A 26,992-nucleotide genomic window follows, 5' to 3' on the forward strand; every position below is an offset into this window, starting at 1 on the left:
ATGGCCTGTGTCCTCCCTCCTGCCCTTGCCCAGACCCTGGAGGCCCAGCTGAAGGCCCATCTAAGCGAGCCTCCCCCAGGCAAGGAGGGCCCCCCGACCTACAGGTTCCAGACCTGCCTCACCATGCAGGAGGTCTTCAGCCAGCACCGCAGGGCCTGTCCTGGCCTCACCTACCACCGCATCCCCATGCCGGACTTCTGTGCCCCCCGAGAGGAGGTGAGGGTGCTGCTCAGGCTGAGGCCACTGGGGAGGGACAGGAGGCCTCCCTGTCTCCCCTCTGGTCTGGGCTCTGGGAGAATGAAACGACCCCAGCTTCTCTACGGGGCCCGGGAATGGTCTCACGAGGTTTTCCGATTTGGCCCAAGTGGTTTATTCACATTCCTTCCAAGCTTTGTGTGTGTGTACATGTGTTTATTATGTGTTATAGGGTATATGTGTGTGTATTATGTTATAGGTGTGTGTGTATCGGAGTGTGTATTCTGTTACGTGTGTGCATATGTGTTATAAGATGTGTGTACATGTGTTTATTATGTTGTAGGGTGTATGTGTGTGTATTGTGTTATGGGTGTGTGTTATAGGTGTGTGTGTGTTATCGGGGTGTGTGTGTATTCTGTTACAGGTGTGTGTGTGTATTTGTTATAAGGTGTGTGTGTGTGTTGAGGGTGAACATGTCCAGGTTGTCCGTGGTGTGTGTGTCTCAGTTGGGGGACTGTGTATGGAGTGTGTGGGTGGCGTGTGGAATGTGTGTGTGTGTGCATGTCTTTTTATGGAGTTTGTGATGTCTCCCTTGTCTGTATTGGGGGCTGTGTGTGGAAAACCCATCTTTAGGGGAGTGGTGTGGTGTGTGGTAGGGTTTGTGGAGGGGTCGTTAGGAATGTGTGTGTGTGGCATCTGTAGGTCTGTGACTGTGGGTGTCTGTATAGTGTGTGTGTTTACCGGACGTGGATCCCTGTGTGGTGCGTGTGTCTGGCATGTGTTGTAGGTGAGCCACCGTGTGCGTGGTGCGTGTGTTGTAGGTGGGTCGCTGTGTACTGTGTAACTGGCAATGGGGTCCGTTTCCTGCCTGAGCCCCTCCTGGCGCATCTCTTCGCGGCTCTCACTGCCTGCGGTCTGCTGCCTCCTGGTGGCCTTGTGCTGCAGGGCTGTTCTGAGGTCAGGCCCCCGTCCATGGTGGGACCAGGGCTGGGTCCAGCTCAGGTGGGTGGCAGGGCCAGCAGTCTATGTGCAGCCCAGGGGTTCAGTACACAGGGGTGACATACAGGTGCATGTCCTGCCTGGTGGAGGGTGGGTACCTTGAGCCCCAGGTGCATGCTGTGTTGGCTCACACATCCTGTCCAGGTGCTTGGTGTGAGGGTGATTACGACTGCACAGGTGCAGCTGTTTACACGCACATGGTCTCATGCACCCCGGTGAGTTTTGTTTGTGTGTGCAAGCTTGGGAGCCTGACAATTTCTGGCCCGAGGACAGTGGCTGGGGCTGCCATGTGGATGGGGACCCTGTTGGGGTTTGTGCATCCAAGAGACGCCCGCTGACCCAGACCTTGCTTTTCCCGTCCAGGACTTTGACCAGCTGCTGGAGGCCCTGCGGGCCGCCCTCTCCAAGGACCCAGGCACTGGCTTCGTGTTCAGCTGCCTCAGCGGCCAGGGCCGTACCACGACTGCGATGGTGGTGGCTGTCCTGGCCTTCTGGCACATCCAAGTACGTGTGGCCTCTCAAGTGAGATTAGAGGTTCGCCTGGAGGAGGGTAGACACTCAGGTCCCAGGCACACTGGCTCCACAGGAGGGTGTGAGGGGCAGAGACAGCCGGGTGTGGTCCCAGAGCCCCTTCCATCAGTCTTGGGCAGCCCCCAAGTCCTCCCCAGCAAGGGGCTCCTGGCGTTGGGAGGGGGCTTCTGTCTCAGCAGCTGTCTTCCCTCAGGGCTTCCCCGAGGTGGGTGAGGAGGAGCTCGTGAGTGTGCCTGATGCCAAGTTCACTAAGGGTGAATTTCAGGTGAGCATGCCCTGCGGGGTCCCTGAGGCACCTTGGGATGGGAGGAGGAGGAGGACTCCTGCTTGCCGGTCTAGGGGTCCTCAAAGCACGTCCCAATGCAGTCACGTCTGCCACCTCATCATATCAGTGCTTCCCTGTTCCCATTTTATAGATGAGCCCAGCAAGGCATGGGACAGCTTGGCTCTGAGGCCCTGGCAGACGGCCGGCTATGGAGATGTGGGCTGGACCCCTCCCTGCCCGGCCTTGCTGTTGGGCTGCTGTGTGCCTTGGGGAGGTCACTGGCCACTGTCTTGTCTGGGTAATGTTGATAACAACCTCCCAGTACCTTCAACCCAGCTGTGGTTGGTGACCTTGTGTGGGTCCCCAGCCTACTTTGCCCTGCCTGTTCCTCTATTTCAGATTAGGGCACTGGATGGCCAGCCACAAACATTCCAGATTTAGTCATCCATGTATTGTGCACCTGCCACATGCCACAGGCCATCTTCTCAGGCATCCTGAGAGTCGTGGCAACGTCCCTCGGAGTTGGCCCATGGCTGACCCACAGTCAGCAGCACAGTTGGCTCGTGTCTCACTGGCTAACTTCGCCACTTGCCCCTCCCCTGCCCTCGCCCCAGTCCTGAGGCCCTGACCGCTATGCAGCACCTCACACTTGCTAAGCTCTTGCAGCCTCTGGGCCTTTGCATATGCGGTGGCTTCTCCCTTCCTTCTTCTGGCTGATTCTCTGATTCTTTCCTTTTTCCTTTTCTTTATGTGGTAAAATATGCATAACATAAAATGTACCATTTCAACCATTTTTAAATGTACAGTTCAGTGGTGTTAAGTACATTCACGTTGTTGTGCAACTGTTGCCACAACCCATCTAACTCCTTCATCTTGCAAAACAGAACTCTGCTCTCCTATTCAGTAATTATTCCCCATCCTCCCTCCCAGCAGCCCCTGTTCTACTTTCTGTCTCAATGGATGTGACTACTCTAGGAATCTTCTATGAGTGGAATCGTACAGTATTTGTGTTTTATGACTAGTTTATTTCACTGAGCATAATGTTCTCAAGGTTTACCCACATTGTAATATGTGTCAGAATTTCTTTCCTTTTAGAGGCTGAATAATATCCCATTGTATGGATAGACCGCATTTTGTTTCTCCATTCCTCCATCAAGGGACACTATTTGCTTCCACCTTTTGGCTGTCATGAGTAATGCTGCTATGAAATGCATAGTGCACGTAGCTGAGTCCCTGCTTTCAGTTCTTTTGGGCATATACTCAGGAATGGAATTGCTGGATCCTATGGTAATTCTGTTTACTTTTTTGAGGAACCACCATGCTGTTTGCCGCAGGATATGCACCATTTTACATTCCCACCAGCAACACACAAAGGTTCTGATATTTCCACATCCTCACCAACACTTGATTTCTTTTTTCTTTTTTCTGTTTTTTTTAGAGGTGGGAGTTCACCGTGTTGGCCAGGCTGGTCTTGAACTCCTGACCTCAGATGATCCACCCGCCTCGGCCTCCCAAAGTGCTGGGAGCCACTGTGCCCAGCCGTTTGTTTGTTTGTTTTTTTTTTTTTTGGATAATAGCCATCCTGCTGGGTATGAAGTGGTATATTGTGGCTTTGATTTGCATTTCTCTAATGATTAGTGATGTTCAATATCTTTTTATGTGTTTATTGGCCACTTGTATATCTTCTTTGGAGAAATGTCTGTTCAAGTCCTTTGTCCATTTTTGAATTGGATTGTTGTTGAGTTTTGGTTCTTTATATATTCTGGAAACTAATCACTTATAAGAGAGGTGATATGTAAATATGTTCTCTATTCTGTGGGCTGACTTTTTACTCATTGATAGTGTCATTTGATGCACAAAAATTTTTAATTTTGATGTAGTTTGTCTGTTTTTTCTTTTGTTGCCTGTGCCCTTGGTGCTATATCCAAGAAATCATTGCTAACTCCAATGTCATGAAGCTTCTCCCTTGTGTTTTATCCTAAGACTTTTATAGTTTTTAACTCTTAGTTTTAGGTCTTTGATCCATTTTGAGTTAGTTTTTTTGTATGGTGTGAGGTAAGGGTTATCTAAGTTTATTCTTTTGCATGTGGATATCTGGTTTTTCCAGCACCATTAGTTCAAGAGTCTGTCTTTCCCCATTGAAGGGTCTTGGCACCCTTGTTGAAAGCCACTTGACCATATGTATGAGGGTTTTATTTTCCAGCTGAGTTTAGTCTTTGCATCGGTCCCTTGAATGTGATGGTCAGGCCTCTCCTTCTTCACACCAGGCCCTGTGCTGGGAGCTGTGTGTACTCCCTCTGTCCCCTTTCCCAGCTCCCAGGAGGTAGGTGCTTTTACTGCTCCCAGTTTATAGATGAGAAAATGAGGCCTGGGGAGACAAGTTTATTACCCTAGGGCCACATCAGAGAGGTGGGGCTGGGGTATAAGCCAGGCTGTAGACCTCAGAGCCTGTGTTCCAAAGTTACATCATGTGACCTGAAGACACCCCTGTACACCCTATCCTCACCCACCCCCAGATAATCTAGACCAGCTTCCTTTGCAATTAGTTCAGCATTTGCTGAGCCCACAGTCTGTTGGGGAGAAAGGATCAATAGAGCGTGAAGAGGCCCAGAGCAGACACTGGTTCTAAGGGCCAAGAGTGCAGCTGAGGGAGCCTGAGAGGACTTCATAGAGGAGGCAGCATTTGAGTGCCTTTGGGGAAGATGAGTGAGTATCCTTGGTGAGGAGGGGAGTGTCTAGAGGGATCAAGTGTGCAAAGGAGGGATTCTGGAAAGGGCAGGAACTATGTAAGGCTGTGATTTGTCAGAAGGGAAGCAGGCAGGACTGAGGGGTGGGGGCCCATATTGTGAAGGCCCTGGAGGTTTGCACTATGTGTTTGACCTTGACCGTGAGGCCAGAAGGGAGGCAGAGGAGGTTGTGATCAGGCTCTCAGTCTGGGGGCCCCAGCAGGCAGTTATGTGGATTGGGGAGTGGAGGGAGAGGCAGGAGCTGAGTGAGGAGGGGCTGCAGGGTGAGCAGGAGCAGCCCAGTCCTCATTGGTAGGTCTTGAGGGCTCCTGGATGTGGGGTGAGGAGGGCACCTAGGATGACCTCGAGTTTCTGGCTTTGCAGTAGTGACAGCTGTCGATGTGGAATTCAGGGGAGGAACAGCTGCAGCAGAGGCCAGGAGTTGGGTTCCCTGTGAAAAGCTGCAGCCCTCTGTCTGAGGTGGCCCCCAGAGGACGCAGTTCCCTGCACCCTCCTGGCGACCTGCCTAGAGCTTGGGATTGGGGATGTGGACTGGACAGCTCCCTCCTACTCCCCTGGGCACAGCCTGAGCCAGATCTGCCACTAGTTCCTTCCAGACTATTCCTTTTTCTCCTCCCACTTGGTTGCAACTCCATGCCTGCTGGGGTGCCCAGCACCAGGCCAGGACTCTGAGAAGCGCAGGAGTTGGGGAAAGGTCCTTCCCTGTTCTTAAGTGGCAGCCAGAGAGAGAAGAGAGCGAGTTAGGTGTTCATTCATTCACTGGGCAGCTGTTGCTGGGGCACCGGGCAGGTGCCAGGCACCACTCCAGGTGCCGGCAGAAAGCCCCTCACTTAGTGGGGAGCGGGTGTGAAAGTGGAAGCAGATGAGCAGGTGGCTGTCGACCACGGGACAGGGCGCTGTGGGGACCTTGCAGGGTGGTGGGGGTAGGTGGTGGGAGGGGTTATGGGTGATGCTGGAGAGGTAGGCTGGACCCAGTGGTGCGGGGAGCCTTTAGACCCCAGTTTCTGTGCTGAGTGCAAGAGAGCCATGAAGAGACCAAAGCCCGGGAATTATACAAACATGGGTTCACATTTATACTTTCGTAAGACCTCTCTGGCCACCAGGGAGAGGGAGGGTGGGGAGGAAGTGGAGACGCTGGTCAGAAGGGTACTGCTGTGGAGGCAAAGGGGGATGGGGGTCTGGATCAGGTGCCAGCTGTAGAGAGGTGCAGTGTAGACAGATTTGGAGGGGAACTCAGCACAGGGTGGCTGGGAGGGCCTGTGGGGGAAAAGCCATAAAGTAACCTAAACAGGCTTCAGTTTTCCCAGCAGTAAGGGGCAGATTATATCATTTTTTTTTCTTTTTTCTTTTTCTTATTACTTAGAGATGGGGTCTCACTACGTTGGCCAGGTTGGTCTTGAACTTCTGGCCTCAAGTGATCTCCCCACCTTGGCCTCCCAAAGTGCTGGAATTACAGGTATGAGCCACTGCACCTGACTGGGGTGGGGAATTATATCAGATGAGTAGTGTCCAACTCTGAGCGTCTGCGCAGTGCCTGGGGGCTGCTGCAGGTTAGGAGGAGGGTGGGGAGTCTTCTTACACCCCCTCCTCACCCCTCCAGCCCTAGTATGTGACAGCTATCAGTTTTATAGATCAAAGTTCTGCATGAGGCCTCGTTTGAAGCAGGATTTCTACTGCTTAAAAAATAAGCACCTCGACCAGGCGTGGTGGCTCATGCCTGTAATCCCAGCACTTTGGGAGGCTTAGGCGGGTGGATCACCTGAGGCCAGGAGTTCAAGACCAGCCTGGCCAACATGGTGAAACCCTGTCTCTACTAAAAATACAAAAATTAGCTGGGTGCGGTGGCAGGTGCCTGTAATCCCAGCTACTTGGGAGGCTGAGGCGGGAGAATTGCTTGAACCCAAGAGGCAGAGGTTGCAGTGAGCCGAGATCTCACCACTGCACTCCAGACTGGGTGACAGGGCGAGACTCCATCTCAAACAAAACAAAACAAAACAAAAATAAGCACCTTAGATCAGCTTAACATTCCATGGGTGCATTGGGGTGGTTTTTGTATCGTGTAATACAAAGCATACAAAATGGCAATTTGGAGTCACAGTCGTGCATTTAATATGTCTTGAACATCTTAAATGACTTATATTCCCATGTTTTTTTTTGTAGAATTATTTCTAACATAAACCACTTCTTGACTGTGGCTCTCCTGTGAGAACTGTGTGCACTCTGTGATGTCTTTGGCTGTGGCAGTCCCGTTTTCCTAGTAACTCTATTGATGTGCTTGGACACTGAAAATCTGTGTAGTGTGCAAGACATTAAGTTGTGGATTGGTGGGGCTTATGCCACAGCTTATCAACACTTGAAAATACTGGTACTTAATATCTTCTTAAAGAACAATTTGCCTCCAAATTTTAAGCTGGAAAGTTAATGGAATAACTTTCCAGCACTTTGGGAGGCCAAGGGTGTGGATTGCTTTAGCCCAGGAGTTCGAGATTAGCCTGGGCAACATGCCAAAACCCCGTTTCTACTAAAAGTACAAGATATTAGCCAGGCGTGGTGGCATGGGCCTTTAGTCCCAGCTACTCAGGAGGCTGGGGTAGGAGGATCACCTGAATCCAGGAAGTTGAGGCTTCAGTAAGCCCTGATCACGCCACTGCACTCCTGCCTGGACGACAGAGTGAGACTCTGTCTCCAAACAACAACAACAACAACAACAACAACAACAACAACAACAACAACAACAATAAATGTCAATGGAATAACTAAAAAGGAATCATAATCCATGCCTTTTTTAGATTTTTGGTACAAATTCAATGTCTGTGTACTGATCCTCAACACAACCAATAAATCCCAATTGTGGAGGAAAAAGAAAAGCATCTGGGTAGCCTGGCCCCGGAGATGTTCAGGATCCCCCTGTCCTCCCTCAGTCTGAGAACTGAGGAGCAGGCAGGGCTCTCTGTTCAGCGCCTGGGCCTTAGGCCTGGTGTGGCCTTTTGGTGAGGGTGCAAGCCTGGTGCTTGGGCTGTGGGCTCTTACCAGTTTTATGTCTGCTCACCCCCCTGCTCTGGCCCCAGGTAGTAATGAAGGTGGTGCAGCTGCTACCCGATGGGCACCGTGTGAAGAAGGAGGTGGACGCGGCGCTGGACACTGTCAGCGAGACCATGACGCCCATGCACTACCACCTGCGGGAGATCATCATCTGCACTTACCGCCAGGTGAGCCCCCACCCCACCCCACCCTGCCCCAGCCACCCTTCCAGGGGTGCACAGCCAGGGAGTGGCTGATGTGGCTTTGGGGTTGCTAGGGGTCCTAGGGGCCCCTCCTTGGCTCGTGGTCACTTTTCCACCTTCTGGAAGTGGAAGTGATCCATGAAATGGACACATCCCCAGCCCCGACCCACTGGTATGGGTACCAGATTCTGGAGTGGTAGGGGAGATGCATGCAGGGGCCATGTTCAAAGCATTCAACAACTGCTGTGGCCCTGGAACCAATCAAGGATGTGGCCAATAAGAGTGAACACCCAGGAGCCCCGTGGTGCCAGGCGTTAACCCTCTTGTTTCGGGGTCCTGGCGGGGGGACCAGAGGTCCCAGACAGGAGTCAGGTAGTGGGTGGATGGAGATCCTCAGGGTCTTGGGGTGGCTGTTTCACAACTAGCACGGAGGCCGTCATCTCAGGACGTGGGTATGTCTGTGCTGCCCTGGGGCTGGGGCTGGCTCCCAGATGGGGTGTTTTTTATCTGTAAAAATTGTTTTTAAATAACTCATTACATTATAAAAATAAAGTTTTGGCCAGGTGCAGTGGCTCACCCCTGTAATCCTAGCACTTTAGGAGGCCGAGGCAGGCAGACTACCTGAGGTCAGGAGTCGGAGACCAGACTGGCCAACATGGTGAAACTCCATCTCTACTGAAATACAAAAATTAGCCGGGCATGGTGGCAGGCGCCTGTAGTCCCAGCTACTCGGGAGGCTGAGACAGGAGAATTGCTTGAACCCGGGAGGCGGAGGTTGCCGTGAGCCAAGATCGTGCCATTGCACTCCAGCCTGGGCGATAGTGAGACTCCTCAAAAAAAAAAAAGTTTCATAATAGTCCAGATTTCATGTAACCATCTGGATTTTCAGCCTATCTGGAAAGAATGTGCCCTCAAGCCTGCCTGGGTCCCCAATACTCCCTGCTCTGTTGCACTCGGCCCTACTGGACCAGTCCCATGACCACAGGCTAGTGTGGGCTCTGGAGTTTTTGGCCTGGGTCTGTGTGGAGTGTTCACTTCTGTTCCTCTCTGGCCCATTGAATCTGATTGGCTTCTGGAACAGAGGCCGGTGCTGAGTGGGAGGGGCAGTGGTGGGAGCCGGTGGGTAGGGGGTGAGGACTCCATGGTGCTAAGAGAGGGCTATATGTACCAGCCATGTGTTCCCCACTGCTGGCCAGCAATTCTCAGAAACAGCTCTTGCCTGTGGCCCCTGCAGAGGGGGCCTGCCCCAAGCCAGCCCTATGCTCGGCTGCAGCTGTGCACACATTGGGGAAATGACTGATTGGTCCCAGCTTTTGCTCAGGGTCATGGATCAGGCCCTGATTGGGGCAAAGGGTGGATGCCTAGCTGGAAGGCAGGGCAAGGCATCTGGGGTCAATCTGGGTTTAAGATCAGAGGTCATTTGGGAGGGGAGTTTGGAGAGATAAAGAGGCTGCCAGGCCAGGGGAAGAGTGGCTCACACCTGTAATCCCAGCACTTTGGGAGACTCAGGCAGGAGGATCACTTGAGGCTAGGAGTTTGATACCTCCCTGGGCGACATAGCAAGACCTTGTCTCTACCGAAAAAAAAAAAAAAAAAAAAAAAAAAAAAAGGGCTGTTAAATGTGGGGAGGGGAAGGTGGTTAAGGAGTTTCAGAAGATGGACTTTGGTGAATTTAGGAAGAACTGTTTTCTTCAGGGCCACAGTTAGATTGGGTCCTGAGTCTCCTTTTGAGTTACCTTTGGGTCCCACTCACAATGGTCTTTTGGGAGCAATGAGCTAAGAAGCTGAGCTCCTCCCACTTTCAGAGGATGCTGAGAGGGCTGAGAATGGAAGCTTCCAGTTCAGTCTGGAAGCTGGAGGCCCAATAGTTGAAAAAGGATGCCTGCTTCAGAGCATCTTAGACCTTCCATCCCATGCTGGCCAGGCTCTGTTAGAGAGCCCCTACCTCCCTGACTCCTGAAGCTGATAGGCCCCCCTTCCTCTGAGCTCTGCAGCCCTCGATGTCCATTGCGAGGCACCCAGAGGGTGGAGCAGGGAGCGTGACAGGGCCTGAGCCATGGGGAGAGAGGAGGGCTCCCCCAGAGCTGGCCTGGAGCAGTGTCCTCAGAGACAGCCTGGGAAGGCGCATCAGGCGGGAGGGGATGCATGGCAAAGGCCAGGGGGCCGAAAGGTGCAAAACGAGTTTAGAGGCAGCAAAGGTGGTTCGGTGCCCGCATCTGATGACACAGAAGTTGTTGGAGATGAGTTGGTATGGGTGAGTTGGCACTCCTCCTTGGACATTGGAGAGGGAAGGGTAGTTGGGGCTGCTAGAGGTGACTGCTTGACTCTGTTGGCATTGGAGAAGGAAGGTGGCTGGGGCTGTTAGAGGTGGTCACTCTGGCTGCCTTCTGGATGTGAAGTGTTTTTTAATGAGAGAGGAAGCAGAGCCAGCTAGGATTCTTACCCGCTCCCACCAGGTCACCCACCCCCTTTCCAAAGGCCAGGTTGGTCGTGACCTCTGCAGTGGGAGGACGGAGATCCCCGAGCCCCAAGGCCCCTTGGAGGGCCCAGAGGCAAGATGTAGAGTCATTCTGGGATATGGCCACCAGGTGGCGCCAGTGACCTACTGGCCAAATTCTTAGAGGCACTGAAGAGCAGAGGGACTGAGATGAGACACCCTCTAGTTCAGGGGCTTGCACCCCACATGTCCAAGAGATCTGAGAGCTTTAAACCATGCTGTGGCAGAGCTCCATCCCTAGAGAGTCTGATTTAGTTGGTAGGGGTGTCTTGGCCAGGGCACGGGTCTTGTTTTTGAAGTCTCCCAGGTGATTCCAACACACAGCCAAGGCTGAGAGCCACATATTCTAAGCAGCGGCCCCCAGCTTTAGTGGGCTTCAGAATCACATGTTAGACTTGTTAAAATGCAGACTGCTGGGCCCCACTCTGGAGCTTCTGATTCTGTAGGTCTGGAGGTCGAACACACTCCCAGATGATACTGATGCTGGCGGGGACCACACTAGGGGATGTATACAATTCACGATGTATACAATTCATGTGCCATGCAATTCACTTATTTATGGTACACGAGTCTCTGGTTTTTAGTACATTCATAGAGTTGTGCATCCAGCACCACATCAAGTTTAGAACATTTTTCATCACCCTAAAAAGAAACCTCACACCCGCTAGCAATCACTTCCCCTCCCCCACCATCTGGCAGCCACTGATCTTTCTGCCTCTGTGGATTTGCATGGTCTGGCCATTTCATATAAGTGGAATCATACACTATGTGGTCCTTTGTGTCTGGCTTCTTTCACTTAGCATAATGTTTGAAGGTTTATCCGTGTTGTAGCATGTATTATTACTGCATTTTTATGGCTGAATAATATTCCATTGTATAGACATATCCCATTATGTCTGTCTGTTTATCAGCTGATGGACATTTGGTTTGTTGTAGAACTTTTTGGCTATTATGAATAATGTTGCCGTGAAAATTCATGTACAAGTTTTTGTGTGAACGTATGTTTTCATTTCTCTTGGTTATATACCTAGGAGTGGAATTGCCGGATCATATGGTAATTCTGTGTTTAACCTTTTCAGGTTAACCACCGTGAGTTGGTGGCTGAGTGGGGATGAGAGGCAACGATCTTCACTCCCAGCCCACGCTCCTCCCCAGACCATGTTGTCCTTGACCCAAGGATCTCATCCATGTTGCCCCAGTGGGCTGCAGGGAGATGTGCGGAGTCTCTAGAAAGGCAGCGGCCCCTACCACCCCTTCCCTCTAATGGTGACTTCTGGAAATTGGCAGCTGGGTCTCACCTGTGGTATCAGCTGTTTATTTAAACTTCTGCCCTCTGGTTTCAAACCAGAAGTCCCCAGGTGGCCTCCAGCAGGGTCTGTGGTTCCCTGCTCAGAGCCGGGTGCTGTCCGTGCAGAGGGTGCCATCAGCCTGGTCAGATCCCCCACAGCCTCTGGATGTAAATGGACCTGAGCTCAGGCTTGGGTAGGGCTTTATCCCCTCCATCGGCTTAATTTGCCCGGGAATGTTCTAGGACCGGTCCACATTTGGCCCATCTGAAGTTTTCCAAAATCCCAAGAGTCCACTTGGGATCCTGAAATTCAACAGCATGTGTCTGCTTGGCTTCCTGCCCCTCACTCCCCAGGGCCCCCAAATGGTGAATTTCCTTTTCCTGGCCCCCTGCCGGCTTCAGCAGTCAACTTATACTTTAGTAATAAGCAGTGAAGAACACAGCTCCTGTGATATGGCATTTGTGCTTCTTCAGCAATAAAGCTATTCCAGGGCCCTCAGTTGGGAACAGTGGAAGAATTTGGTGGTCAGTTTCCTGTTGTGGATCAGAGAGGAGGGCTCAGAATGTGCATGAGTCTTCATCTGCACCCTGAGGTTGCGCAGCAAGAATAAGGACAGTAAGTACCAAAAGCTTAGGTGGCTCAGGTTGAGCAAAGAGTCTCCCAGAGTCTCCCAGAATCCTGCCAACTCAGCGATGATTTTACTTTTGCCCGTTTCCTTCTGGGCATCATGCACTTGCATGCAGCTCTCTGGAAGCTGTGATTGTGGCAGGCCCATGGGACGTCTCTCGCCGCTCACCTAGGCTGTGTTTATGCATTTCAACATGTGCCCAGCCAGCATGTGCTGCCTCAGTGCTGGGCCCTGGGCGGACACTGAGTAGGGAACGGTGATGAAAGGTACGCAGAGCTGACGTTCTCGTAGGGCAGAGAGAGGCAAAATTAAGCAACAGCTCCGGCTTCTGGGCATTTTGTCGTGTTTGCTGAGGAGCCCTTACATCATCGCATTCCGTGTTCACATTCCATGCAGTGAGTGGAAGTACTGTTTCTCATGCTGTTGCTGTGTGTAGCACGCGCGGCCCTTCACATTCTTTCCTGTCGTCTTCTGGGATGGGGGGTGATGTGGACCTCGTAGCGCATGTGGCTTTTCCGTTGTGTGGATTATTTTTGTAAAGCTGATACTTAGAAGTAGAATTACTGAATGAGTCAAAACTTAGGAACTTATATTTTTAAGTATTTTGGAATGTTTCAAACAGAAAATTTCAAAGCAGAGAGCATAATTTCCTCAGCCCTCATGTGCCCACCTCCCAGCTGCAGTAAGTACCCATCTCAGCCAGTCTTATTTTATCTCAAGCCCTCCGAGCTCTCACTGAATTATTTTAAAGCACATCCCAGTCCTCATGTTACTTCTTCTGTGCATATTTCAGTACATACCTCTAAAGAAGGGGGATCTTTTAAAGAAGGCAGTCACACTGCCATTATTGCCTCTTAAACAATGGACAGTCGCTACTTACCAGCAAACATCTGGTTAGTGTTTAGATGTTTCCACTAATCTCACAGGCTTTTTGCAGCTGGATCAGGATCCAAACAAGATCCACATGTTGCATTTGGTTGACGTGGCCCTAAGTCTCTTTTAATCTCATACAGTTCTCCTTTTCCCCCCTGAAATATATTTGTGAGGTAAACTGGTTGTCTTCCTGGGCTTCCTGGAGCTAATTTTCCTAGTTGCACCCCTAGGTTTAAGTTGGCCTGTGCTTCCTGGAAATGGTTCGCATCCAAGGCTTCATAAGATTCCAGCTCAGTGTGGCCGGAATGGTTACTGGGGGTGCCGTATGCTGCTGTTGGGGCTGGAAGGTCCTGTCATCTCTCCTATTATGACTGGCTTGCAGCAGTGTGCATCACCAACTTGCAGAATGGTGATCTGCTGGCTCTCTCATTCCATCTACATTAATTAACTGCGATACTTCCAGAACGAGAGACTTCCCCTCAGGTGTGTTGGGGACAGACAGGCAGGTTCCATGCTTGCTGTTTCCTTTGATTTCCCTGTCTCCAGTGGATGGGTTGGTTTGGGAGATGCTTGTCTAAAAATGAGGGAAAGATGTTGGCTTCAGCAAGGCCTAATGTTCCTCCAGATTTGGATGTGGTTGGAGTCTGTGAGGAGAGTCTGGGTGACTGGAGTGAGAGCCAGCAGGGAGTGGGATGGGGTAGAGGCTCATGCGGAGGGACAGGGAGTCACTAGAGACCCAGTGCCGGCCACACATGTCCTGACATCTCCTTAGCCAACTTGGAAGTAGTCCGAGAGGTGCCCATGCTGGGCTGATAGACATTTTTACGACCACCGTCCTCACTTTGCCTGTGTGTGATAAAGGGTGTGCTAATGTTGGTTCCGGTTTTACATTTGAGGAGGGAGGCACTGAGCTTGCCCAAGAACACACAGCTGGCAGATTTAGGAGGGGGACAAGACCCGGCCCCTGACTCCCAGATTGAGCCTCTCTGCCATGCCACATGGCCTCCCAAGCAGGCGGAGGCACCATTTCACCTCTCCCTGCCCACCTTGAGCCCTGCTGCAGGGAAACAGAACTGGAAGCCATGGTCCTTGCCTTTGAGGAAGTCGCAGACTGACCAGGAGAAGGACAAGGACAAGAACACATCCCAGACACAGGTTGTGGGTGCATCTGGGAGGTAGTGGAGCCAAGCCTGGGGACATATTTTCCACTGCGACAGACCTTCCCTGAGGGAACAGCCTCGACGCTTCTCTCTATGCCTGTCTCAAGCAGCCCGACTTCACGGGGCTGCAGCCCACGGCGGTGCCCCTCTGTTCTCCAGTGTCTGCAAGGTTGAGTCAAGGCTTGGATGCCTCCTGCATGTGAAGGGGCCAGATGCTTGGGGCATTTTAAGAACTGCCTCAAGGCCATGCGCTCTGGCTCATGCCTGTAATCCCAGCACTTTGGGAGGCCAAGGTGGGAGGATCACCTGAGGTCGGGAGTTCAAGACCAGCCTGGCCAACACGGTGAAACCCTGTCTCTACAAAAAATACAAAAATTAGCCGAGCGTGGTGGCGCACACCTGTAATCCCAGCTACTCGGGAGGCTGAGGCAGGAGAATCACTTGAACCCTGGAGGCAGAGGTTGCAGTAAGCCGAGATCATGCTGCTGCACTCTAGCCTGGGTGACAGAGTGAGACTCCATCTCAAAACAAACAAATAAACAAACTGCCTCAAAAGGAAAAAAGAAAGAAAACCCATTGAACAAAGCCACCTCCGGCGCTTTGGACGGAAGTTAGAATGCCGGGCCCTGGCTGAGGAGAATCCAACATGGCCGCCAGCCCAGGGCGGTGACACCCGCGGCAGACTTCGTTGTTTCCTTTTGGGCTTGGAAAGGGAAAATATTTATGACAAAAACCAAAGTCAGGGCACCTGGAGGAGCCCTGCTAGAATCATTAATGCCAGCAGCACTTTTCCTGGGCTTTGGCTGGTGACGTTAATTCTTAGTGTTGGGTATTTAAAACAGCCTGTGTCTCCTGTTTTCCTTTCAGAAGAGTTTGAAGAACAGCTGAGGTGAAGGGAGCCACACAGGGAGAAGGAAACATCCTCTGGTCTCAAAGCGAGATTTATTGTATAAAGACTATAGTGCTTTAACTTTGAGCAGTGCTTTTTGAGCCTCGCCTCCCCTCTCCTTCCCCCCTCCTCCCCTCCCCCTCCCCCTCCTCCCCTCCCCCCTCCTCCCCTCCCCCCTCCCCCTCCTCCCCTCCCCCTCCCCCTCCCCCCTCCCCCTCCTCCTCCCCTCCCCCCTCCCCTCCTCCCCCTCCCCCCTCCTCCCCTCCCCTCCCCCTCCCCCCTCCCCCCCTCCTCCCCTCCCCCCTCCCCCCTCCTCCCCTCCCCCCTCCCCCTCCTCCCCCTCCCCCCTCCCCCTCCCCCCTCCCCCCTCCCCCTCCTCCCCCCTCCTCCCCCTCCCCCCTCCTCCCCCTCCCCCCTCCTCCCCCTCCCCCTCCTCCCCCTCCCCCTCCTCCCCCCTCCTCCCCCTCTCCCTCCTCCCCCCTCCTCCCCTCCCCTCCCCCTCCCCCTCCCCCTCCCCTCCCCCCTCCCCCTCCCCTCCCCCCTCCCCCCTCCTCCCCTCCCCCCTCCTCCCCTCCCCCTCCTCCCCTCCCCTCCCCCCTCCTCCCCCCTCCCCTCCTCCCCCCTCCTCCCCCCTCCCCTCCTCCCCCCTCCTCCCCCCTCCCCTCCTCCCCCCTCCTCCCCCCTCCCCTCCTCCCCCCTCCCCTCCTCCCCCCTCCTCCCCCCTCCCCTCCTCCCCCCTCCTCCCCCCTCCCCTCCTCCCCCCTCCCCTCCTCCCCCCTCCTCCCCCCTCCCCTCCTCCCCCCTCCCCTCCTCCCCCCTCCTCCCCCTCCCCCCTCCTCCCCCTCCCCCCCTCCTCTCCCTCCCCCTCCTCCCCCCTCCTCCCCCCTCCCCTCCTCCCCCCTCCCCTCCTCCCCCCTCCTCCCCCTCCTCCCCCCTCCTCCCCCTCCCCCTCCTCCCCTCCCCCTCCTCTCCCCTCCTCCCCCCTCCTCCCCCCTCCCCCCTCCCCCCTCCCCCCTCCCCCCTCCTCCCCCCCTCCCCCCCTCCTCCCCTCCCCCCTCCTCTCCCCCTCCCCCCCTCCCCCCTCCCCTCCCCTTCCCCTCCCCTCCACTCCCCTTCCCCTCCCCTCCACTCCCCTTCCCCTCCCCTCCACTCCCCTTCCCCCTTCCCCTCCCCTCCTCCCCTCCCCTCCTCCCCTCCCCTCCCCTCCCCTTTCTTTGAGACAGAGCCTTGCTCCGTCGCCCAGGCTGGAGTGCAGTGGCACAACCTTGGCTCACTGCAATTTCTGCCTCCCAGGTTCAAGTGATTTTCCTACCTCAGCCTCCCAAGTATCTGGGATTACAGGTGCCTGCCACCACCACTCCCGGCTAATTTTTGTATTTTTACTAGAGCCGGGGTTTTGCCATGTTTCCCAGGCTGGTCTCAAACTCCTGGACTCAAGTGATCCATAAGCCTCGGCCTCCCACAGTGCTGGGATTACAGGTGTGAGCCACTGTACCTGGTTGCTATTTGAGTTTTCTAAGAACTCACCTTTTGTCTTTTGTGGTCCTCAGACAGATGGTGAGAACAGGACAAATTTTATTAGACCCATTTGACTGAGAAGAAACTGAGGCCTAATGAAGTTTTGTGATTGGCTGGAGGCTGGACCAGAAGCTGGCTCCCAACTCCTCGACTTGCATCCCTTTTCCGCCGCTGTGGCAGCCACGACCCGGGGGCAATCTTGTGGTGGCAGAGAAGGGAAGCATTGGCAGGGAAGCTGCCAGCCACTACTGTGTGACTGCCTGGGTTGGTGCAGAGTTGGTCCTGCGACCAAAGGAGCTTCCAGGAGGTCAGAGAGACCAGCTCCGTGCCCCAAGGGCTGAGGTCATTTCTTAAGAAAAAAGACCAGAGAGCTCTGGCTCTGAGCCCCAGGCAGGGTCTTTCTCAGCCTCTTGAAAACTCTGGCTGTTGGCTGGGCGCAGTGGCTCCCGCCTGTAATCCCAGCACCTTGGGAGGCTGAGGCGGGTGGATCATGAGGTCAGGAGATCGAGACCATCCTTGCTAACATGGTGAAACCGCTTCTATACTAAAAATATAAAAAATTAGCCGCGCGAGGTGGCGGGCACCTGTAATCCCAGCTACTTGGGAGGCTGAGGCAGGAGAATGGCAGGAACCCGGGAGGCGGAGCTTGCAGTGAGCTGAGATCGCACCACTGCACTCCAGCCTGGGTGACAGAGTGAGACTCCATCTCAAAACAAAACAAAACAAAAACCCTGGCTGCCAAAGTTGTTCCCCAGAGACATGGTTCCAATAAGTAATGTGTCTTGGGAGCAGGGCCAGAGCAATTAGGGCAGCCCTGCAGTGCTATGAGCTGTCACATAAAATAGAACCCAAGCAAAGGCTGCTTACTAGGCTCTTTCACGTGAACCCAGCCTAGAACGGCTTCCAGAACGGAGTGTGTGTGTGAGTGTACATGTGAGTACCCATGTGCTCTTGTGTGTGTAGGGCACATGTTCTCAGTAGCCGAGACCTCTCTCTCTCTCTCTCTCTCTCTCTCTCTCTCTCTCTCTCTGTCTCTACCTTTTTGAGACAGGGTCTTGCTCTGTTGCCCAGGCTGGAGTGCAGTGGTGCAATCATAGCTCACTGTAGCCTCAACCTCCTGGGTTCAGGTGATTCTCCTGCCGTGGCCTCCTGAGTAGGTGGCACTACAGAGATGCGCCACCATGCCTGGCTAATTTTTTAATTTTTCTGTAGAGACATGGTCTTTGCTGTGGTGCCCAGGCTGGCCTCAAACTACTGGGCTCAAGTCATCCTCTCGCCTCAGCCTCCCAAAGTGCTGGGATTACAGGTGCGAGCCACCATACCTGGCTGCTGAGACCGCTCATCTCTCTTCCTTCCCATTGTAGGGCAAGCTGGTATTTCCATTCTCCAGGAGGACTTTCCTGCTTTATTCAACAACAAACATCCATTGAGCAGCTATGGTTTCTAAGTGTGCACCACTGGGCTTAGAATTGTTGATGGGCTTGCGGGGATTAATCTCAACTCCAGCACCACCGCCTCCTTCACCCCCTGGGTAATCCCGAGACCCTGCCTTGGTGCCTGCTGCTCTCATTGTCCCAATTGTGGTTGTTACCAGAGGTCCTTGTTTCTGCTGCAAGGTCCACCTCTGAAACCCTGACTCCAGGACCCTGCCTGGCACAAGTAGGGGCTCCACAAATGTCTTTCTAGTGAGTGGATGGAGGGAAGGTTGAGTAAATCATTGCATAAATAAATAGGAAAACCTGACTGTACCTTCATTATTAACTGTTAGTCTTCCAGGACAGAGCGTTCTTCTGCAGCAAGCAAAAGAGCCCTGGGTCAGGGGTTGGAAGCCCTGGCTGCAGCCCTGGCTCTGCCAGTAACTCCCTGTGGAACCTTGGGCAAGTCACTTTGGCCTGCCTGGACCCCTGTTTTTCCATCTGTCACCTGGAGTTGTTACCCTTGCTCTGCGTGCTTTGAGGAGTAGTGGTGAGGACCAGTCTGGGGTCCATGGCAGGTGGGATGGGGTGTGGGGTGTGCAGGGTGGCTGGGCTGCCAGGCAGGCTCTATGGGCTACATGTGGACACAGTGGGCCTCTTGAGGAACTAGACTGTGTCCTCTCAGCATTGAATCTCTGTGCCTGGCCTAGAGGTGCTGCTCAACAGCATCTGTTGAACTCACAGCATGCAGAGTGGCCCACGGCACCAGGTCAAGTCCCTTCACACTTTGAAATTACTTAACAAAATATGATGTCACCTTTGGAAAATGGGTTACTGGTAGGGATTGAGGGCAATTTTGTCCTTCCAGGGGTTAGGTACAGAAAAGCGTCCTGTACTGGGGCTCCACCGCTGGGCTGGCCTGAGGATGCAGTTTGCAGGGACTCGGTGGGGACCCACCACACGCAGCGGCTGGTGCTGCACATGGGAAGAGGGTGGGCTGCCAGCCCTGGAACCTGCCCTTCAGCCACTGGCCATCTTTGGGGACTGTCACTTGCCTCCCCACCTCAGCTGGAGGCAGAGGTCACCAGGCCAGGTTTCTTTCTGTTGAGTGGGTGAGCGAGGGGATACTAAGGAGTCTTCAGTAATGGCAGGGGGTGGCAGGGTGGGGAGTGTTGCTGTCTGGCTTGGCTTGATGAAGACCCTGAACCTGGCCTTGTTGGCTCTTCCTTTTTTTTTTTTTTTTTTTTTTTTAGAGACAGAGTCTTGCTCTGTCACCCAGGCTGCAGTGCAGTGGCGCAGTCATGGTTCACTGACTGTAACCTCCGCCTCTTGGGCTCAAGTCATTCTCCCACCTCAGCCCCCAGGCCTGAATGACTGGGGCTACAGGCGTGTGCCACCACACCTGCCTCTTTTTTGTTGTTCTTTTGATAGAGACAGGGTCTTGCTCTGTTGCCTGGGTTGCTGGCTCTTCTTATTTCTCCTCTGGGACTGTCTTCTCCTGAACCTCAGCTGAGTCCAGGTCTTCAAGCATGTGGCCTCCTCGGTGGACAGGAGGCCTGGGTTCCTGCTTGGGCTCTGTTGCCTACTCTCCATGTGACCGTGGCAGGTCATTTCACCTCTTTGACCTCAGCCTCCCTTTCTGGAAGGCAAAGGGGTTGGCACAGGCAACCGAGGTGTCCTGTGAAGCTGGAATGAATGAAAATGCAAGGTGCACATGTTTGTCATTCATTGATTTGACAAACAGTTATTACACACCTACTAAGTGCACTGCACTAGGTGCTGGAGATGCCACACAAAGGGCAAAAGCTCCCGTCCTCATGGAGTCTGCACTCTAGTGACGGAGATCTGTGGCAGGCAGCACACACATCAGGGCCGTGGTCTGTTGGACAGCGGGGTATCCGTTGGGAGAAGCGGAGCCTCTAAGTGTCACATGTTGCAACTATCTGAGGCAGGTATACACGGGGAGTAAGAAGAATTTTAGCAAATTCTTTAGTAAGAATTTGCTAAAATTCTTCTTACTAAAGAAGGTACAGAAAGGAACGTTTTAAGAGAAAGTATGTAAAAGGTAAAGAAAGGCAGATTTTTAGAGAAAGTATGAAAATATATTGCAAGGGTGCAGTGGGCAAGTTAGCAAGAGAAGTGCTGGTTGCAAGGAGACAGAGGCTGGCTGGGGATTTTTTAGGACAGTGCTTGTGCTGTTTGCTGAAGAGGGCTTTGTGCAGTACTGATAATGCCGAGGTTGCAGTGAGCTAAGTTGCATTTTTCTATCAGTCGAGGGTCTGGTGATAGCTGGGCATGGGAAGATTGTGTCATTTGCGTAGGAGGGCCGTGTCCTGGACCATGAAGAAAGGCAGACTTGGAGCTTATCTGCTTTCTCTCTTTGCTTTCTCCTGGTCCCGCCAGCCTTACCCCTTTCCCTAATTAGGACTCCACAGTTATGAGGTGCCGACGGGGCGGTATGAGGGCTTGCAGTTAGGGGTGGTTAGGCAGGGACTCCATGAGAAGGTGGTGTTGAACAGACCTGAAGGAGGACCTGTGCTGGCATCCAGGGGAAGAATGGTTCAGACAGAGGGTGTGGCTTGCGTGCAGTCCCCGAGGTGGGAGCTGTCTGTGTGTTTGAGGAGCAGAGCTAGGGAACCGGAGGGCAGGAGAGGAGGGCAGAGGTTATGGGGACAGGAGGCAGACTGTGGGGCCTTTTCTGGGATTGCTGGGACTTTGGCTTCTACTCTGAGTGCAAAGGAAGAAATCGCAGGGTTTTGGGCAGACACTTACTGTTTGTACGGTCATTTAGGTGCTATGTTGAGAATAGACAGCAGGGGGCGGGAGAGGTGGCAGGGGGCCAGCCAGGGGCTGTCACGGAGTCAAGGGTGTCTGGGACCAGGGTGGTGAGAGGCGGTCAGCCTCTGGAGGTGTTTCGAAGTGGAGCCAGTGAGGTTTCCTGATTGACTGGCCGTGGGGTTGAGAAGGGCGAAGTGAAAGAGGAGTCCCGGGTTCTGGCCTGTGTACCTGGGAGGTTGGAGTTGCCACTGAGATGGGCTGGCTTATGGACGCAGCAGGTTTGGGGTGTGCTCAGGAGGTTCACTGGGACATGCTTTGTGGGTTTGGGCTGCCTGACCCTTATCCATGCGGAGCACTTGAGCCACTGGCATGTCCGGTCTGCAATCCTCAGAGTCTGTCTAGGATCTGGATTCAAGATGATACTAGAAGCTGTGAGGCAGGACAAGAGGGCCTGGGGAGGAGTGCTCACTGAGCGCCTGCCACATACCAAGTTCTCTGCAGACCCCCAGGGCGGTGGGGAGAAGGGGGAAGTGTAAACCTGGTTATTGGCTGGTGCCCGCCCCTGGGTTTATGGTTGTTTTGAGACAGCCCCTGCCTTGATGAAGCAATTAGAATCTGTTAAGATGGAATTTAGTGCAATGTTTAATTGAAAGGTTCAGCCTGAGGGCAGAGGAGGCTAAGAAGGGCAGGGCTGTCGGGCTGGAAGGCCCGGAGCAGGCTTGCACTTTGGGAGAGTGGGGGCTTGGCATAGGCCTGGAGGGAACCCGACCAGGCAGGAGGAACAGCATGGGTGAAGGTATAGAGACAAGAGTGAGCAGGGAGTGGTGGGCTTGACTGTGGCCAAGTGGGGGAGGGTGGTAGGAAGAGCTGGGGTCTTGGGGCTCATCTCCCAGCTCAGAACTCTGAGTTTGGGCAGGATGCCTACTGTTTGAAGGGTTAACTAAGCATGTGCTAAACAAACAAACAAACAAACAAACAAACCAAAAACAACCTTGCTGAGCCTCATCTGCAAAATGGGACGGTCCCGCCTCCTTCACAGGGTTGCTAGGAGAATGTGTTAGGGTCTAATCCTCAGGTCAGGATGTGACGCGCTCGGCCCGCAGGTGGCACTCAGTAGACCCTGACGCACGTGTTCTGCTTGTGTGGTAGCCTGGGGAGGCTCCCCAGCCCTGCCTCAGTGGGCCTCTCCCTGGTGGCCCGGCAAAGAGCAGAGCTTCATGAGAGCCCCTGCTGGCACTGCTGGGCTGCCTCGATGCCAGCCAGGCCGGAGGTTTGAGAGGCCCGAAGTACCCAGTGCCCCGGCCACCTCTCCTGGCCCTCTTCTATTTTAGGGCTCAGTCCAATGGATGAGGAAGCCTTGTCCGGCTCCACCACAGCTAATGACAGCCTGGCAGGCCGTATATAAACAGCTCCACTATTTTTATCGACAGGAGGTGGCTGACCCGTCCTCCCCAGGCAGTGGTGCTAACATGGGACGGTGTTAAGGAAACCAGGGCCTTGATAGGAAGATGGGCAATTGTCTCAAATCACAGACCTGTGATCCAGCAAGATGTGCCCTCGGAACCTTCTGGGGGCGGGGGTCAGGCGTCACCTGTACACAGTGGTCTGAATTTGGAGATAATTCTACCTTTGCCAGTAGAGCTCAGAAGGAGCCACTCCACCTCTTACCCCAGAGAATCTTTCTCAGACCTAATCCTTACCCGTGTCTGTTGCAACAGGCAGCCTCCATCCCCACGGCTGTGGGAGAGGATCGTGCTGGTGCGGTCGTGTCCACGGCACATAGCCAGAGCTGAGGGCGTTTCACGCCCATAGCACATTGCCTCTGAGCTCTTTAATTGAAAGCAGTTTAGAATGGCTCTTGCCCGGTGGAACTGTGGGTGATTTCCTTTTCTTCCTTCTAAGAAAATGTTTTGAAATAGGCTCCAGGCTTTCGGATGGAGCTTGGGGAAGGATAGAAGCAGCCTAAGGGGTGGGGTGGAGAGCGGCCAGTTGCATTGTGGCGCAGACCGTCCATCCTTGCAGATAGGTGGGGTTGCGTTGTATTGGCTGCGGTTTATATTTAGGTAAAATCTTTGTTGTTGTTGTTCACTCCCCAGTCTCTAAGCAAATCCTGCCCCCAGCGGCCCCATCACTTCTGCGGCCCCATCACTTCTGTGGCAGCCATGGGCCATTCCCGCCCTCAAATCCCCAGAAACCCTCACTGGCCTCTGTCTGCAGGGCCAGGCCTTGGCTTGGCCTCCATACCCACTCCAGGCCTGGCCTCTCACCTTCACCCCTCCCCTACCGCCATGAGCTCCTCCCACTCTGCCCACCCTGGGAGGGGGTTCCCTGGGGACTTACCTCATTCTTGGGCCCCCTTCCTGCCTTTCATGCCTTCCGCCACTCAAGGCACCGTTCTGCCTCCTCTCTGTAGACCTCACCCACCCTAGATGTCCCCTCTTCCTTGAGCCTGCAGCTGCTGTGGCTGCTTTGAAATTATTTCCATCCCCCTCCAGGCACGGAGGGCAGGGTCTGTGAGTAGTTCATCTTTGCATCCCCAGTTTGTGGCTTGGGTGATGGGCACGGTGTAGTGGTCCCTCCCTGCTGGATGGATGAGCGTATTAGTGAGCTTTCTGTGGTGCACACGTGCCTTCTCATCCCTCACTTTGCTGAGAAATCCTACTTCCATAAACCTGGGGCCTGTGAGTTTAAATGGCAGAACCAGGACCTGAACCCAGCTCATGGGACTCATGTCTCCCAGGGAGTCACAGTGCTGGCTCTGGTCCCCTCGCCCCTCTTGGGCACAGCCTGCTGTCCACCTTTCACCCCTGTCCCCATCTCCAGGGCCCCAGAGCTCCTTCTGGATGGATGGGTGGGCAGGCTTTGCAAGTTACCATCTACTCTGCGACCCTGGAGGCAAAGACAGCAAAGGCCGTGGAGGTAGAAGTGGGAGGTTGGGGACCACAGGCCCTGCTCAAGCAACTCCAGCTCTGATTCTTGGGACTGTGGGCTGTGCCACGTCTGAGGCCGCAGAGCCCACCCTGGGGCTAAGGAGGAGATGCATGTAGGCTGACGTCGTGTTCCTGTGCGGAAGGGCTTCCAGCTGCAGCCCAGCTGTGAGGAGAGCAGCCCTTTCCGGCTCCCAGAGGCTGGGGCTTGCTGTGCCCTCGCACAGATGTTCCTGGTGCCCGAGGGATGATCCCTGTGCCACGTCCTCTTCCTGGAGCAGGGAGAGCTGCTGTGGGTTTGGGGGATGGGGTGAGAAGGGGATGGGTGTGAGGCGAGGTGTGGCCTTTGCTTTCCAAACTCCCCTTCCATAGCGTGCAGGGGAGGGTGCTGGGTGGGTGACATGTCTGTGAGGGGTGGAAGGAGCAGGGTGGGCAGGGTGCCCTGTAGGAGAGCCTGGCTGTGCATGTCCTGGGCCTTATCCCCTGGCCTGTGGCCTGTCCCCTGACCCCCCAAATCGTGGAGAACCTAGAAGGGACCCTCTTTAAGTTCCCTTCCTCCTGAGCACAAATCTCCCATACATCTTCTGTTAACAAGTCACCCATACTCTCAAACCCTCAATGGCTCCCCAGTACTGAAGCCATAACGTGTAACCTTGGCTATAGAGAGTCACCCAGAGGGATTTTTGACAATCCCGATGCCCAGGCTACACCCTGCTGAGATTCTCATTGGATTTTTCTAGGTGGGGCCCAGGCATCTGCATTTTAAAGTTCCTCGTGTTTCTCATGGACAGCAAGGTTGTGAACCGCTGACCTGGGATAAACTTTCTAGGTGACAGGTGGCTTCCATAATAGATCCAGCCCAGCTCCCCCTCTTGTCCCTCCTCATCCTCCTTCCAGCCAGGCCAGCCCCTCTCAGCCCCCACACTCCAGGCAGCAGCCTCACCTCTGTTTCCCCCATCTGGTCCACATTCTGTCTGTGCAAATCCACCAGGCCTCCACGGCCCAGCGGCACTTCTACACTCTCTGGGAAATCTCTCTTTAATTGGCTTTGCTGTCCCTCTCTGCCCCAGCACGTGGCCTGGTGCCATTTCCCATGAAGATGCTCAGGCTTGCTTGCTTAAAAGATCGATGCCCCACAGCCTCCCCTGCACCCACACATCCTCTCCCAACCCCTCTCCTGAGCCACTTCCTCTCTTGCTGCTCCTCGGCCAGGTGGCCTTTCTCTGTTACCTGTCCCCAGCCTTGGAGAGGGTGAGGGCTGGGGGGTCTGAGGGCTTTATGTGTACCCCTTTCACTTTTGGAAGTCACTTAGGGACCTTTGGACTCAGAGGCCAAGATGGGGTTTCTCCCCTTCAAGGCTGGAGGATGAACTCACCCACCCAGTAGGCCCAGTGTGGGGGTGGATTGAGGGGAGGAGATTGATGTGCGTCCACACGGCAGAGCCTTGAGACCGTAGCCTTGATGACCCCTGCCATCGGTGCCTCCCAGGCCACTGGTCAGAGCCCTCATACCCTCGCTGAGGGAGACCTGAGGGGCAGCAGAGAGAGGAGTGAAGCCTTTCCTCTGATCCTTGGAAGATTGGGGGTTGGCAGGAAGTGGCAGTAAGGGTCCTCCCACCCTGGGCGTCGGTCCTGCCGTGTGGGAGGGCCTCAGCATACCTCAGGCGCCATGCAGGGTATCTACAATGAGCTCTCCTGCTGTCCCCGTTCACCCCTCAGAACAGGACAGTGGTTATGATTCCATGGCGAGGAGAGGGAGGCTCAGGGAGGCCAGGAGGCTTGCCATGCCTCTCAGGTAGGAAGTGGGCTCCTGACCCGCGGCCCCGGCTTGCTCCATTGCTCGTCCTGTAACCCAGGTGGAGGCAACGCCCTCAGCTCTGAGGCTGGATCACCCTGCCCTGGCACTCAGGGCAGCAGGGTGGCATGTTTGTGTGTTGGGGGACACGGATCCCCCCACACTGACCCCACCCTGTCCTGTCCTCCAGGCGAAGGCAGCGAAAGAGGCGCAGGAAATGCGGAGGCTGCAGCTGCAGAGCCTGCAGTACTTGGAGCGCTATGTCTGCCTGATTCTCTTCAACGCGTACCTCCACCTGGAGAAGGCCGACTCCTGGCAGAGGCCCTTCAGCACCTGGATGCAGGAGGTGAGGGGAGGCTGAGGCCAAGAGGGGCCAGGGCGATGGCTCCTGCAGATGGAGCTGGGTCACAGCCACGCAGTGCCTGTACATGGCCTGTGGGGACCCCGTGACAGGCGGGAAGAGCCCCCATCCCCCTTTCTGCAGGAGGCTTCTGTTTGGCCAAGAGTTTGTCTAATCTGACTTTGGGTCCCGAGCAGTTTGTCTGTGCCTGGCAGGCAGTTGATGAGTTTGATGAATGAACAAATGAATGAGGAGGAGGGAGGGGACAGAGTGGTGAGGGACAGAGCAGGGCAGCCTCTGGGGCTGGGACCCTGTCACCACAGCCACCCTGGCGTGCATGACAGCTCTGGGCCCACCTGGGCACTTCATGCCCACAATTGTGGTCAGCCCTCACCTGTGCTCCGCGAGGGCCTAGGGTGAGGCTGTAGTGGCCCTGCCCCTTTCTCCCTCCAGCCGTGACCTTGGACCAGTGAGCCAACTCCTCCACAGCTGCTGGCCTTAGCACTAACATGGAGGTGGTGTGGATCCTGTGGGTGCCAGCCCTGAAGGCTGCGTTGGGGACTCGGGGAGACATACAGTGCCATCTGCTGGAGCCTGTACTAGGCAGGTCTAGCACGCTGTGATTGTCGCTCTCCCATTTTACAGAGGCAGAGACTGAGCACAGAGAGGGTGGGTGACTTGTTCAAGGTTGGCATTAGGGCTGATTGATTGGCTCCAGTGCCCACCGTATCCTGACCTAAGACACCTCCCTTGCTGTCCGGCCTCCTGGATCCTCTCTGTCTGGCCTCCTGGCTCTTCTTGCACTCAGTTGTTTTAGAGGCAGAGCTGCCACCTTGGCACCTCTAGGTCAGAAGAGAGGCCTCCTTCCCTCCTTGGCAAAGCGGCCTGTAATTACTCCTCTGCCAGGAAGCTGGCCCCTCCAG

General features: G+C 54.4%; 1 protein-coding gene across 4 annotated transcripts in view; it reads left to right on the forward strand.

Annotated features, from left to right (window-relative positions):
• The window catches only part of PALD1 (phosphatase domain containing paladin 1), a 93,849-nt gene that overhangs the window by 61,228 nt on the left and 5,629 nt on the right, over positions 1 to 26,992 (forward strand). For 2 of the 4 annotated variants that reach the window (XM_054659686.2, XM_016918498.4), the window contains exons 15-19: positions 34 to 216; positions 1,558 to 1,698; positions 1,919 to 1,990; positions 7,806 to 7,946; positions 25,920 to 26,075. In XM_054659686.2, the coding sequence (XP_054515661.1) occupies positions 34 to 216; positions 1,558 to 1,698; positions 1,919 to 1,990; positions 7,806 to 7,946; positions 25,920 to 26,075 (693 nt within the window). Of the gene's footprint in view, positions 1 to 33; positions 217 to 1,557; positions 1,699 to 1,918; positions 1,991 to 7,805; positions 7,947 to 11,537; positions 11,666 to 25,919; positions 26,076 to 26,992 lie in introns of those variants that run through there. The other 2 variants (XM_016918499.4, XM_054659687.2) reach the window with 2 other exon arrangements.

The sequence above is a fragment of the Pan troglodytes genome, chromosome 8 (genome assembly GCF_028858775.2).
Source record: "Pan troglodytes isolate AG18354 chromosome 8, NHGRI_mPanTro3-v2.0_pri, whole genome shotgun sequence".
NCBI lineage: Eukaryota > Metazoa > Chordata > Mammalia > Primates > Hominidae > Pan > Pan troglodytes.